The 12,616-nt window shown below is 46.1% G+C and overlaps 1 protein-coding gene across 1 annotated transcript in view; it reads left to right on the top strand.

Moving 5' to 3' along the window:
• Positions 1-302: 302 nt before the first annotated feature.
• Positions 303-12,616, top strand: part of LOC106594407 (tuberin) — a gene marked incomplete at its 3' end in the record, with an annotated part of 47,210 nt that continues 34,896 nt past the window's right edge. Inside the window, 16 exon segments of the mRNA XM_045711412.1 lie at positions 303-466; positions 3,086-3,286; positions 5,635-5,721; positions 6,118-6,228; positions 6,348-6,495; positions 6,937-7,054; positions 7,437-7,485; positions 7,933-8,058; positions 8,511-8,584; positions 8,968-9,031; positions 9,033-9,095; positions 9,193-9,336; positions 9,553-9,690; positions 10,190-10,293; positions 10,503-10,584; positions 10,684-10,839. Of these exon segments, the coding sequence (XP_045567368.1) occupies positions 3,152-3,286; positions 5,635-5,721; positions 6,118-6,228; positions 6,348-6,495; positions 6,937-7,054; positions 7,437-7,485; positions 7,933-8,058; positions 8,511-8,584; positions 8,968-9,031; positions 9,033-9,095; positions 9,193-9,336; positions 9,553-9,690; positions 10,190-10,293; positions 10,503-10,584; positions 10,684-10,839 (1,599 nt within the window).

The raw sequence follows: 12,616 nt of genomic DNA, 5'->3' as shown, positions 1-12,616 counted from the left end.
AAGCATAGGGAGACCGTTGTGCTGCAAGTAGGACGGACCGTGGCTAACAACATTAGCTTGTTAGCTAAGCTAAAACAAAGCTATACAAGGGTTTAACATTTTCCAAGTACTATTGATGGATATTGAAACGTGACCTACTCTGGTTGATGATTTCATTTTCAAACGACAGGCACGTTAAGACTAGCTCATTAAACAAATGTTACATTTAACTCAACATCTATTGCTTTTTCGAGCAATTTTTTCAGTAGGAATTACATCTCCCGTCAGCTCCCGCGACAAACGTGTTTTTTACAGAAGTGCTCGACAGTCCATCCGGTTGTCGAGTAGGGGGACTGATCTGACTTGGGGAAAGCTTTTGAAAAATGTGGATAAAAATTCTAAATGCATGAATTTGGCTTGCTCGGTAGTTTGTCCACCTGCCAGCCTCACGTGAATGACGCCAGAAACGCATCTAGATCGATAGAAGGTATGAGTTTCCGTTGTTTTTAAAGCCCTACGTCTGGAACGCAAACAAGCAGATAGCTAGTCAACAATATGTATTTATTAGTGCTTGTTTGTGTCGCTCTTTCTCTCTCCCTGTCCGCTATTTCGTCAGCTGTTCCGGACGGATGTTGAACGCACGAATGGGCACCTGACCGGGTACTGTTGATACATCTAAAACAGAACTAGCTATATCGTTGTTCACTCGGTTGTCTCTTTGCTTGACAGGGAGAATTCTTTCAACATTCCCCTGGCTTGTTTCGTGGTACACTCTCTCTCCCCAGCTAGAACTCAATAGCTGATTGCCACTGATCCCGGGGTTGTAGGTAATACCGACTAGCTACTGAAGTATAAGCCGAATTGCGTCCCAAATGGCACTATATTCTATATGTAGTAAATGTGCCATTTGGGACGTATTCTATATTAGCACGGACACACAAACTACCACTTCCCCGTGACCACAACAGAGTCCTCCTAGCTGCTTTCTTTACAAGCGGTTATTATGTAACAACATTATGTAACAACAACGTTATGGATATCGTATCAAAGGCCATTTTAGTATGTGCAGAGGAATGTAATACTTCTTGGGCAATTGTTTGCTGTCTGATGTGCTCGCTTCGCATGCATGTGGTGTGTGAGCGTGTGCACGCAGCGTGGACGTGCACTAATTTCTGAGTACCACAGATGCAGAGGACAACAACATGTCGAGAAGGGGTGTGATGTTGGGGCATGTCTCTGTCATTTATCTGTTTGACAGAAACTAACAGCAGTCATGTAATGCAAAAAGTTGGGCCAGGGCTCTCTCAATTGATCTTTACCTGATTCCTTGTACTCAAAACACATTGAATTTAATTTTATTTCTTGTATAATTTTTTTTTTTAACATTGGAAGTCTGAGGAGAAGCAACCTTGTTGGTTAAAAGGAGGCGAGTAGGTAGGACGTGAGGAAACATAGTCAATAAACTGTACATTGATAACCAACTGTCCCGAGACACCAAGACAACTCTCGATGGCTTTTCTAAATGATACAAAGTTCCTAAAGATGAGTGGAATAATGGACCACCCAATACTATTCATGTTCTCTCCCTACCACCCAATACTATTCATGTTCTCTCTCTACCACCCAATACTATTCATGTTCTCTCTCTACCACCAATACTATTCATGTTCTCTCTCTACCACCCAATACTATTCATGTTCTCTCTCTACCACCCAATACTATTCATGTTCTCTCTCTACCACCCAATACTATTCATGTTCTCTCTCTACCACCCAATACTATTCATGTTCTCTCTCTACCACCCAATACTATTCATGTTCTCTCTCTCCCACCCAATACTATTCATGTTCTCTCTCTACCACCCAATACTATTCATGTTCTCTCCCTACCACCCAATACTATTCATGTTCTCTCTCCCTACCACCCAATACTATTCATGTTCTCTCTCTACCACCCAATACTATTCATGTTCTCTCTCTACCACCCAATACTATTCATGTTCTCTCTCTACCACCCAATACTATTCATGTTCTCTCCCTACCACCCAATACTATTCATGTTCTCTCCCTACCACCCAATACTATTCATGTTCTCTCTCTACCACCCAATACTATTCATGTTCTCTCTCTACCACCCAATACTATTCATGTTCTCTCTCTACCACCCAATACTATTCATGTTCTCTCTCTACCACCCAATACTATTCATGTTCTCTCTCTACCACCCAATACTATTCATGTTCTCTCCCTACCACCCAATACTATTCATGTTCCCTCTCCCTACCACCCAATACTATTCATGTTCTCTCTCTACCACCCAATACTATTCATGTTCTCTCTCTACCACCCAATACTATTCATGTTCTCTCCCTACCACCCAATACTATTCATGTTCTCTCCCTACCACCCAATACTATTCATGTTCTCTCTCCCTACCACCCAATACTATTCATGTTCTCTCTCCCTACCACCCAATACTATTCATGTTCTCTCTCCCTACCACCCAATACTATTCATGTTCTCTCTCCCTACCACCCAATACTATTCATGTTCTCTCTCCCTACCACCCAATACTATTCATGTTCTCTCTCCCTACCACCCAATACTATTCATGTTCTCTCTCCCTACCACCCAATACTATTCATGTTCTCTCTCCCTACCACCCAATACTATTCATGTTCTCTCTCCCTACCACCCAATACTATTCATGTTCTCTCTCCCTACCACCCAATACTATTCATGTTCTCTCTCTACCACCCAATACTATTCATGTTCTCTCTCTCTACCACCCAATACTATTCATGTTCTCTCTCTCCCTACCACCCAATACTATTCATGTTCTCTCTCTCCCTACCACCCAATACTATTCATGTTCTCTCTCTCCCTACCACCCAATACTATTCATGTTCTCTCCCTACCACCCAATACTATTCATGTTCTCTCTCTACCACCCAATACTATTCATGTTCTCTCTCTACCACCCAATACTATTCATGTTCTCTCTCTACCACCCAATACTATTCATGTTCTCTCTCTACCACCCAATACTATTCATGTTCTCTCTCTCCCCCTGACCCTGCTGGTTTTCCTCCGTCTGTTTCCACCAGAGGCCCAGTAGAGCCAGTGTAAACTGCCTGGTCCCTCCCCACAGGACCCCTCCTGGACCCCCAGCCATGAACAAGCAGCCCAGTAAAGAGAGTCTGAAGGACAAGGTCAAGGGGATATTTGGTTTGGGATCCCCTCGACCCCCCAGCAAGCAGACAGACAGCAAGCCCTCAGAGTTCATCATCACGCTAGATATACTTAAGGTATGTAAGAGTGTGATGCAACTCCACACACACATACTGTATACACCTACACACACCACATACATACTGTACACACACCACATATATACCACACACTGTACACACATACCACACACACAATACATATACACACACACACACACACATTCCACACACCACATACATACCACACACATACTGTACACGCATACCACACACACACATGCATACCACCCACACATACCACACACAATTCCACACACCACATACATACCACACACACACGCACACACTGTACATACATACCACACACACACTGTACACATTCCACACACCACATACATACCACACACACACTGTACACACATACCACACACACACATACCACACACGCAATGTACACACACGCCACACATTCCACACACCACATACATACCACATACCACACACACACTGTACACACACTGTACACATTGTCGTGACGTTGTATTAGTTAATGTGACGACTGTTGCTCATCGAATGATTAACGGTTTATAATTGCGTGATTAAATGAATTAAGCAATGAATCAAGCAATTATTAACTCATCAACCTGGGGCACCATGGGAACATTATTTTGATTGAGTTTCTATTTCCCAAATTAACTCAAAGGATATCAGAATATCGATTTTACAACAGTCGCTAAATTAATCAACCTCTTGTCTCATGTCTGAACGTCGCATAATCCGGGAATCTGCACGGACCCGGGCTTCACCAATGAGTTTACCACACCAATCTTAGTTGATTATTTATTTACTAGCAAGCTAAAATGATGATAAAAATACACATACACAAAACACAGTCTAGGCTATTGATTAGGACTTAGTATAACGGGCCAACACACTACGGCACGTGTTACCCAAAATGGGGATTTAAAAGAGAGAGAAATCAAGAAAGTACACGAGAGAAATATACATTTGGGTTCATTTGTCAGCCATGCTTATTTAAACCTAGCCTTGCCCCGAACTGCCGCTCTTATGGGTCAGAATATAATGATGTAATTACGTGTTGGAGGTCTCAGGTGGGAAGCTCCGCGTGTGTCGTTTAGGCTTCTCAATGACGCACTTCTCCGGCGCAACTCTCTGGTTGTCCTCACGATGTCAGTGTCCTTCTTGGCTAAGTGGTCTGATCCCTCGCCCTTGATCTGAAAGGGGTCTTCTGAGGACAGACAGCTCTGTAGCTCAGAGCTCACAGCTTCGGACTCGAACGGTGTATATACCACGATTCAATGGAGGGTGTGGTTCGGCTTGAATTCACCCGCTTAGACACAGCTACTCGTCCGTAGCTCGTGTAGAAAAAGATTTCTTTGTCTTCAACCTTGTGTTTCGTTTTGGGGTTCGTTGACTTTGTTGGACCTTAGCTGCAGCTTGGGGTCACTTAGTCTCCTATGTTAATTCTTCACTCTCCTGTCTTATACCCTAGGGTCAGAAGTGGGCGTAACCGCCTTTAGGGCAATTCTCTGGGCGGACCAAGTTAAGGGGCAAGGCCTAGATTTGACTAAAATCCTATTTTAGACACTACCTTCACATCTCATCTTTACCAAAACATTCTCTTTGATTTGGATATTTTCCACACAACGTACAATGTATAAACATCAGGCATATACTGGGAAAACTCTTAAAGGTACAATGTTTTCATAATAACGTAATCTCTTAACCTTTAATAACAATACAAAAGTTACATACGTTTTCATATTCCACCTCTCGTCATGACCACCGTTGTGGCTGACGGAAACCATTGTTCCAAAGTCCCTTTATTGCATGTTTAATGTTCTGAGGCCAGAATTCCATTGTGAGGACAAAGGAATTTCTCTGTGGCCTAAGGTTTATTATGGCGTGAGGGGTCATAAAACCCCCACATCTTCAGACCCCTAGATCTCTCCTCCTCTGTTGGGGTTTTGGGAGATAATCTGTAGGGTGGTGGTCTCCTGTACCCTGACCTGATCAGGACAGTCATGACAACATATACCACACACACACACTGTACACACATACCATACACACCACACACTGTACACACACATACTGTACACAGTGTGTGGTATGGGGCAGCAGGTAGCCTAGTGGTTAGAGCATTAGGCCAGTAAATGAAAGGTAGTTGGATCGAATCCCCGAGCTGACAAGGTACAAATGTGTCGTTCTGCCCCTAAACAAGGCAGTTAACCCACTGTTCCTAGGCCGTCATTGAAAATAAGAATGTATTCTTATTAACCTGACTTTCCTGGTTAAATAAAGGTAAAATAAATAAAAAAAACACGCATACTGTGCGCACACACATACTGTACATACAATCCGTTTTCTGTCTCTGACCATCTTGCTGTTTTTCTCTTCAGGAGCTGCACCCTGACTGTGGCCTTAGCAACAGAATCCGGGTTGCTAACCATGTCTGTGACCTGGCCAAGGCCAAGAAGTTTGAGGAGGTGAGAGAGAGCACACCGTGTGTGTGTTTGTGTGTGTGGTAGAAGTCAGTGTGTTGTGATTCTACGTGGCCAGACAGCGACAGCGACAAGAAGCTGCTGTGTGGGGAATCGTAGGTGGCTCCTTCTCAGCTCGTTGTTTATCTTGTTCCTCATACCATGTCTTGTTTTGACTGAGGTCACGTCTTTGCCAATACTGTATGGTTAGCTAGCTAGCTAACCAACAACTGTAATGATGTATTTAAGAGAAGTGCTCACTGTGCAAATGTATTTGTTTTCAATAAACATTTGGAGATGAAATGTATAGTTTCCATGTTGCCAACAATCTAAGTCGACCCCGTCTGTTTCTGAGCACGCGTCGCTATTGTTGCTAAACAACCAACCGTGTGTGTGAGACAGCATGCAGTGGAAGCAGTATGGAAGGCGGTGGAGGATATGCTGACTCCAGAACAGCCACCTGAAGCTAGACATGCTGTCCTGCTGCTCCTCAGAGCTATCATACAGGGACAGGTACACACACACACACACACACTAAAGGAGGCACCACAGATACTTTCTTGTTCCCTGAAGGTATGTTGACATCCTGTGTATGTTGCCTCCCTCTCTGTGTGTGTGTGTGTGTCTACCAGGGTGAGCGTCTGGGTCCTCTGCGGGCCTTCTTCTTCAAGGTGATCAGAGACTACCAGCCGTCCAATGAGGACCTGTCTGACAGGCTGGAGGTGTTCAAGGCCCTGACGGAGAACGGGAAGGACATCACTTACCTGGAGGAGGACATAGGTGAGACGCACACCTTCCAACATCAACCCTTTTTGCACTTGGGGTGGCAGGTAGCCTAGTGGTTAGAGCGTTGGACTAGTAACCGGAAGGTTGCAAGATCGAATCCCTGAGCTGACAAGGAAAAAATCTGTCGTTCTGCCTCTGAACAAGGCAGTTAACCCACTGTTCCTAGGCCGTCATTGAAAATAAGAATTTGTTTTTAACTGACGCGCCTAGTTAAAAAAAATTAATAATAATAATATAACTTTGACATTTGATGTAGACCGTTCCATCCCACAGTCTTTTGACAGACGTTACAATACCATTTATGTTACGGAGTCTGTCCACCAGATATTCACTTGCCCAATGAATAGCCCAACTGGGACCCTTGATTAAGATATTGACTGATTGGTCACAATATTTTGACTGATTGCTTGATTTTAATTTATTGATCACCTGCAGCTGGGTTTGTCCTGCTGTGGATGGACATTGGTCTGACCGCTGACTTCCTCCACGTCCTGGTCAACCTGGTCAAGTTCAACAGCTGCTACCTCGACCAGAACATATCTGTCATGGTCCAGTAAGAACACACACACACACACACACACACACACACACACACACACACACACACACACACACACACACACACACACACACACACACACACACACACACAGTCTTGTACAACTAACCTTGTGGGGACGCACAATTCGGTCCCATTCAAAATACTATTTTCCCTAACCTTAACCCTAAACCCTAGCTCCTAACCCTTAACCTAACTCTAACACTCATTCTAACCTTAACCCTAAACCCCCTACAAATAGCATGTGACCTTGTGGGGACTAACAAAATGTCCACAGTTGGTCAAATTGTTGTTAGTATAATATTTTTGTGGGGTCTTCTGATTAGTCACACACCCACACATGCTAGGTCTCAGTGTGTGTGGTTTTGTCCAACAGGAAGATCTGTCTGCTGTGTAACAGGACAACAGCTTCTACAGACATAGAGGTAGTATTTCATTTACTCTGATGTCAAGGTTTTATAACTGGGCTTTTTCTTTGAAGTCATTAACGTGTCTGTGTCGTCTCTGTGTGTGTGTGTCGTCTTTGTGTGTGTGTGTGTGTGTGTCGCTCTGTGTGTGTGTGTCGTCTCGTGTGTGTGTGTGTGTGTCGTCTCGGTGTGTGTGTGTGTGTGTCGTCTCGGTGTGTGTGTGTGTGTGTCGTCTCGGTGTGTGTGTGTGTGTTCGTCTCGGTGTGTGTGTGTGTCGTCTCGGTGTGTGTGTGGTCTCGGTGTGTGTGTGTCGGTGTGTCGGTGTGTGTGTGTTTGTCGTCTCGGTGTGTGTGTGTGTGTGTGTGTGTGTGTGTGTGTGTGTGTGTCGTCTCGGTGTGTGTGTGTGTCGTCTCGGTGTGTGTGTGTCGTCTCGGTGTGTGTGTGTGTGTGTGTGTGTGTGTCCAGGTGTCTCTACAGGTGCTGGATGCGGTGGTGTGTTATAACTGCCTCCCCTCTGACTCCCTCACCGTCTTCATCATCACTCTCTGTCGCACCGTCAACGTCAAGGAGTTCTGTGAGTCCTGCTGGAAGGTGAGCAACGTTGGTGTTGGTGAGGGTGTGTTGGTGAGGGTGTGTTGGTGAGGGTGTGTTGGAGAGGTGTGAGGGAGTGTGTGTGTGTGTTGGAGAGGTGTGTGGGAGAGGTGTGAGTGTGTGTGTGTTGGAGAGGTGTGTGGGAGAGGTGTGAGTGTGTGTGTGTTGGAGAGGTGTGTGGGAGAGGTGTGAGGGAGTGTGTGTCTGATCTACTTGTCATGTTAATTAATCTGACTAAACAATAATAATAGTAATGATTAATATTCTAATATCTAACCATTAGAAATGATCAACAGATAATACTATTGCTCCTCCTCTCTCCTCTCCCCTCTCCTCTTCTCTCATCTCTCCTCTTCTCTCATCTCTCCTCCTCTCTCATCTCCTCTCTCATCTCCCCTCTCCTCCTCTCTCATCTCCCCTCTCCTCCTCTCCTCTCTCCTCCATCTCTCCAGTTGATGAGGAAGGTGTTGGGGACTCATCTGGGCCATAGTGCCATATACACCATGTGCCGTATCATGGAGGAGAGGTAACAAACCCTGTGTGTGTCTAACCTGTCCTCTCTCTCTGTGTGTGTCTAACCTGTCCTCTCTCTGTGTGTGTGTCTAACCTGTCCTCTCTCTCTGTGTGTGTCTAACCTGTCCTCTCTGTGTGTGTGTCTAACCTGTCCTCTCTCTGTGTGTGTCTAACCTGTCCTCTCTCTGTGTGTGTGTCTAACCTGTCCTCTCTCTGTGTGTGTGTCTAACCTGTCCTCTCTCTGTGTGTGTGTCTAACCTGTCCTCTCTCTGTGTGTGTGTGTCTAACCTGTCCTCTCTCTGTGTGTGTGTCTAACCTGTCCTCTCTCTGTGTGTGTGTGTCTAACCTGTCCTCTGTCTGTGTGTGTGTGTCTAACCTGTCCTCTCTGTGTGTCAGGGCGTATATGGAGGATTCTCTGCTGCTGAGAGGAGCAGTGTTCTTCGTAGGGATGGCTCTATGGGGGAGCGCACCGTCTCCCAGCCTTAAAGAACACCCCTACCCTGGTCCTCCCATCATTCTATAAGGTAGGATCCAGAGAGGGAGGGGAGATTCAGCATTTTAAAGGTGCATCAGAGGAGTTTTTCTTTGACCTCTGACCATCCCCTGACCTTTAACCCCCAGGCGATGTGGTGTGCCAACGAGATGGTGTCGTATGAGATCGTTCTGTCCATCACCAGACTGATAAAGAAGTATGGCAAGGAGCTCCAGGTGGTCACATGGGACATACTGCTGGGGATCATAGAGAGGTTACTACAGCAGATTCAGGTACGCACGCACAGGGGTACGCTGCACGCACGCACGCACAGGGGTACGCGCACGCACGCGGGTCGCGCGCACGCACGCACGCACGGGGTGCGCGCGACGCACGCACGGGGTACGCGCACGCACGCACAGAGGTACGCGCACGCACAGAGGTACGCGCACGCACAGAGGTACGCGCACGCACAGAGAGAAAATGTATGTAATTGTATCTCTCTCTAGTCGATAGGCAGTGCAGAGCTGAAGTCCATAGTGTATGAGTTGCTGACTACAGTGGAGGAGCTCTATGAGCAGAACGGCTTCCATGGATCATCTGACAAGTTCTTCAGTCTGGTGGAGAAGTGTGCTGACAAAAGACCTGTAAGTCACTCCTCTTCTCCTTTCCTCCTCTCATAGGCCCTCCTCTTCTCCTTTCCTCCTCTCCTCTTCTCCTTTCCTCCTCTTCTCCTTTCCTCCTCTCATAGGCCCTCCTCTTCCCCCTCTTCTCCTTTCCCCCTCTTCCCCCTCTTCTCCTTTCCCCCTCTTCCCCCCCTCTTCTCCTTTCCCCCTCTTCCCCCCTCTTCTCCTTTCCCCCTCTTCCCCCCTCTTCTCCTTTCCCCCTCTTCCCCCCTCTTCTCCTTTCCTCCTCTTCCCCCCTCTTCTCCTTTCCTCCTCTTCCCCCCTCTTCTCCTTTCCTCCTCTTCCCCCCTCTTCTCCTTTCCTCCTCTTCCCCCCTCTTCTCCTTTCCTCCTCTTCTTTCTCGGTCCTTCCTTCTCTCTCTTTTTTCCCTGCGTCTGACAGTCTTTGTGTGATGTCTGTTATTTGCCTTCACTTTGTCTTCCATTGTTCTTGTGAAGAGTTGTTATTGTGATGTCATCAGGATGCGTCGGTGCTGACTCTGATATCGTACCGGGCCCAGTCCATCCAGCCAGCTAAAGACGGGTGGATCCAGAGTCTACACCGCCTCATGGAGAAGTTCTTCAGGTAACTGTATGGTCGCCACGGATACCAAAACAGGCAGTCACCATGGAAACAAAAACCAAACTAAAAGTTGTTATAGGTGCCTGTTGAGTGATTGTCATTCCTGTCTTATGTTGAACAGTATTTAGGGAAAGAAAGTTTGTTAAACTGCTTCTCTGTGTCTCTTTGTCTCTCTGTGTCTCTCTCTCTCTCTCTCTCTCTCTCTCTCTCAGGAATGAGAGTCGTAGTGTGATCAGGATCAAAGTGCTTCACATCCTCTCCTTTGTCCTCAGCACCAACCGCCAGCTCTACGAGGTACTGACCCACTCACTCACCATAACTATTCTCTCACTCCCTCTCCCGTTCTGTCCATCTCTCCCTGCGTGTTGATTCTGTCATCCTTGTCCTTCCCAGGAGGAGCTGATAGAGGTGGTGGTGGTTCCTCAGCTCAGTGGGATAGCAGAGGACAGAGACCTGGCTGTGAGGAGACAGGCTACCCAGCTACTGGTGGATCTGGCTGAAAGCTGTACTACACACCACTTCACCAGCCTCCTGGACATCATCCAGAGGGTAGGAGACACACACACACACACACACACACACCACTTCACCAGCCTCCTGGACATCATCCAGAGGGTAGGAGACACACACACACCACTTCACCAGCCTCCTGGACATCATCCAGAGGGTAGGAGACACACACACACCACTTCACCAGCCTCCTGGACATCATCCAGAGGGTAGGAGACACACACACACCACTTCACCAGCCTCCTGGACATCATCCAGAGGGTAGGAGACACACACACACACCACTTCACCAGCCTCCTGGACATCATCCAGAGGGTAGGAGACACACACCACTTCACCAGCCTCCTGGACATCATCCAGAGGGTAGGAGACACACACACACCACTTCACCAGCCTCCTGGAGGGTAGGAGAGACACACTGGTTCCACACACCACTTCAGCAGCCTCCTGGAGGGTAGGAGAGAGTGTTATTCAGATTGTGTGTAAAGTTAAAGGACCAATCACGATAGCAAAGTGGTTACCCCGCCACTGAGGGATGAGGCAGGAGAAAGGTAACCGCTCTGAAGTTCATAGACAGCTGTGGATGCAAGGATGAACCATAAAGACAAGTAAACTCAGAATATCAGAGTTATATTCTTCAAGATTCAACGGCTACATATCAATCATTTGATAGAAGTCCAGTAAAGGATGTAGGAACTGCAGATTGTCTCTTTAAAGGTGTTTGTTTGTGAGAGGTCGTTTCTCTCTCCAGCTCAGATCCCTGCTTCTACACCTGCATCGCTTGTTGTTTGGGGTTTTAGGCTGGGTTTCTGTACAATGGAAAAGGGGCTTTATAAATGCATCACATCATATGTTATTGGTCACATACACATGGTTAGCAGATGTTATTGGTCACATACACATGGTTAGCAGATGTTATTGGTCACATACACATGGTTAGCAGATGTTATTGGTCACATACACATGGTTAGCAGATGTTATTGGTCACATACACATGGTTAGCAGGTGTTATTGGTCACATACACATGGTTAGCAGATGTTATTGGTCACATACACATGGTTAGCAGGTGTTATTGGTCACATACACATGGTTAGCAGGTGTTATTGGTCACATACACATGGTTAGCAGGTGTTATTGGTCACATACACATGGTTAGCAGGTGTTATTGGTCACATACACATGGTTAGCAGGTGTTATTGGTCACATACACATGGTTAGCAGGTGTTATTGGTCACATACACATGGTTAGCAGGTGTTATTGGTCACATACACATGGTTAGCAGATGTTATTGGTCACATACACATGGTTAGCAGATGTTATTGGTCACATACACATGGTTAGCAGGTGTTATTGGTCACATACACATGGTTAGCAGATGTTATTGGTCACATACACATGGTTAGCAGGTGTTATTGGTCACATACACATGGTTAGCAGGTGTTATTGGTCACATACACATGGTTAGCAGGTGTTATTGGTCACATACACATGGTTAGCAGGTGTTATTGGTCACATACACATGGTTAGCAGGTGTTATTGGTCACATACACATGGTTAGCAGGTGTTATTGGTCACATATACACATGGTTAGCAGGTGTTATTGGTCACATACACATGGTTAGCAGGTGTTATTGGTCACATATACACATGGTTAGCAGGTGTTATTGGTCACATATACACATGGTTAGCAGGTGTTATTGGTCACATATACACATGGTTAGCAGGTGTTATTGGTCACATATACACATGGTTAGCAGGTGTTATTGGTCACATATACACATGCTTAGCAGGTGTTATTGGTCACATATACACAT

Source organism: Salmo salar, unplaced genomic scaffold (genome assembly GCF_905237065.1).
Source record: "Salmo salar unplaced genomic scaffold, Ssal_v3.1, whole genome shotgun sequence".
In the NCBI taxonomy this organism is placed as follows: domain Eukaryota; kingdom Metazoa; phylum Chordata; class Actinopteri; order Salmoniformes; family Salmonidae; genus Salmo; species Salmo salar.
This window is presented reverse-complemented; position numbering and strand designations above follow the sequence as displayed.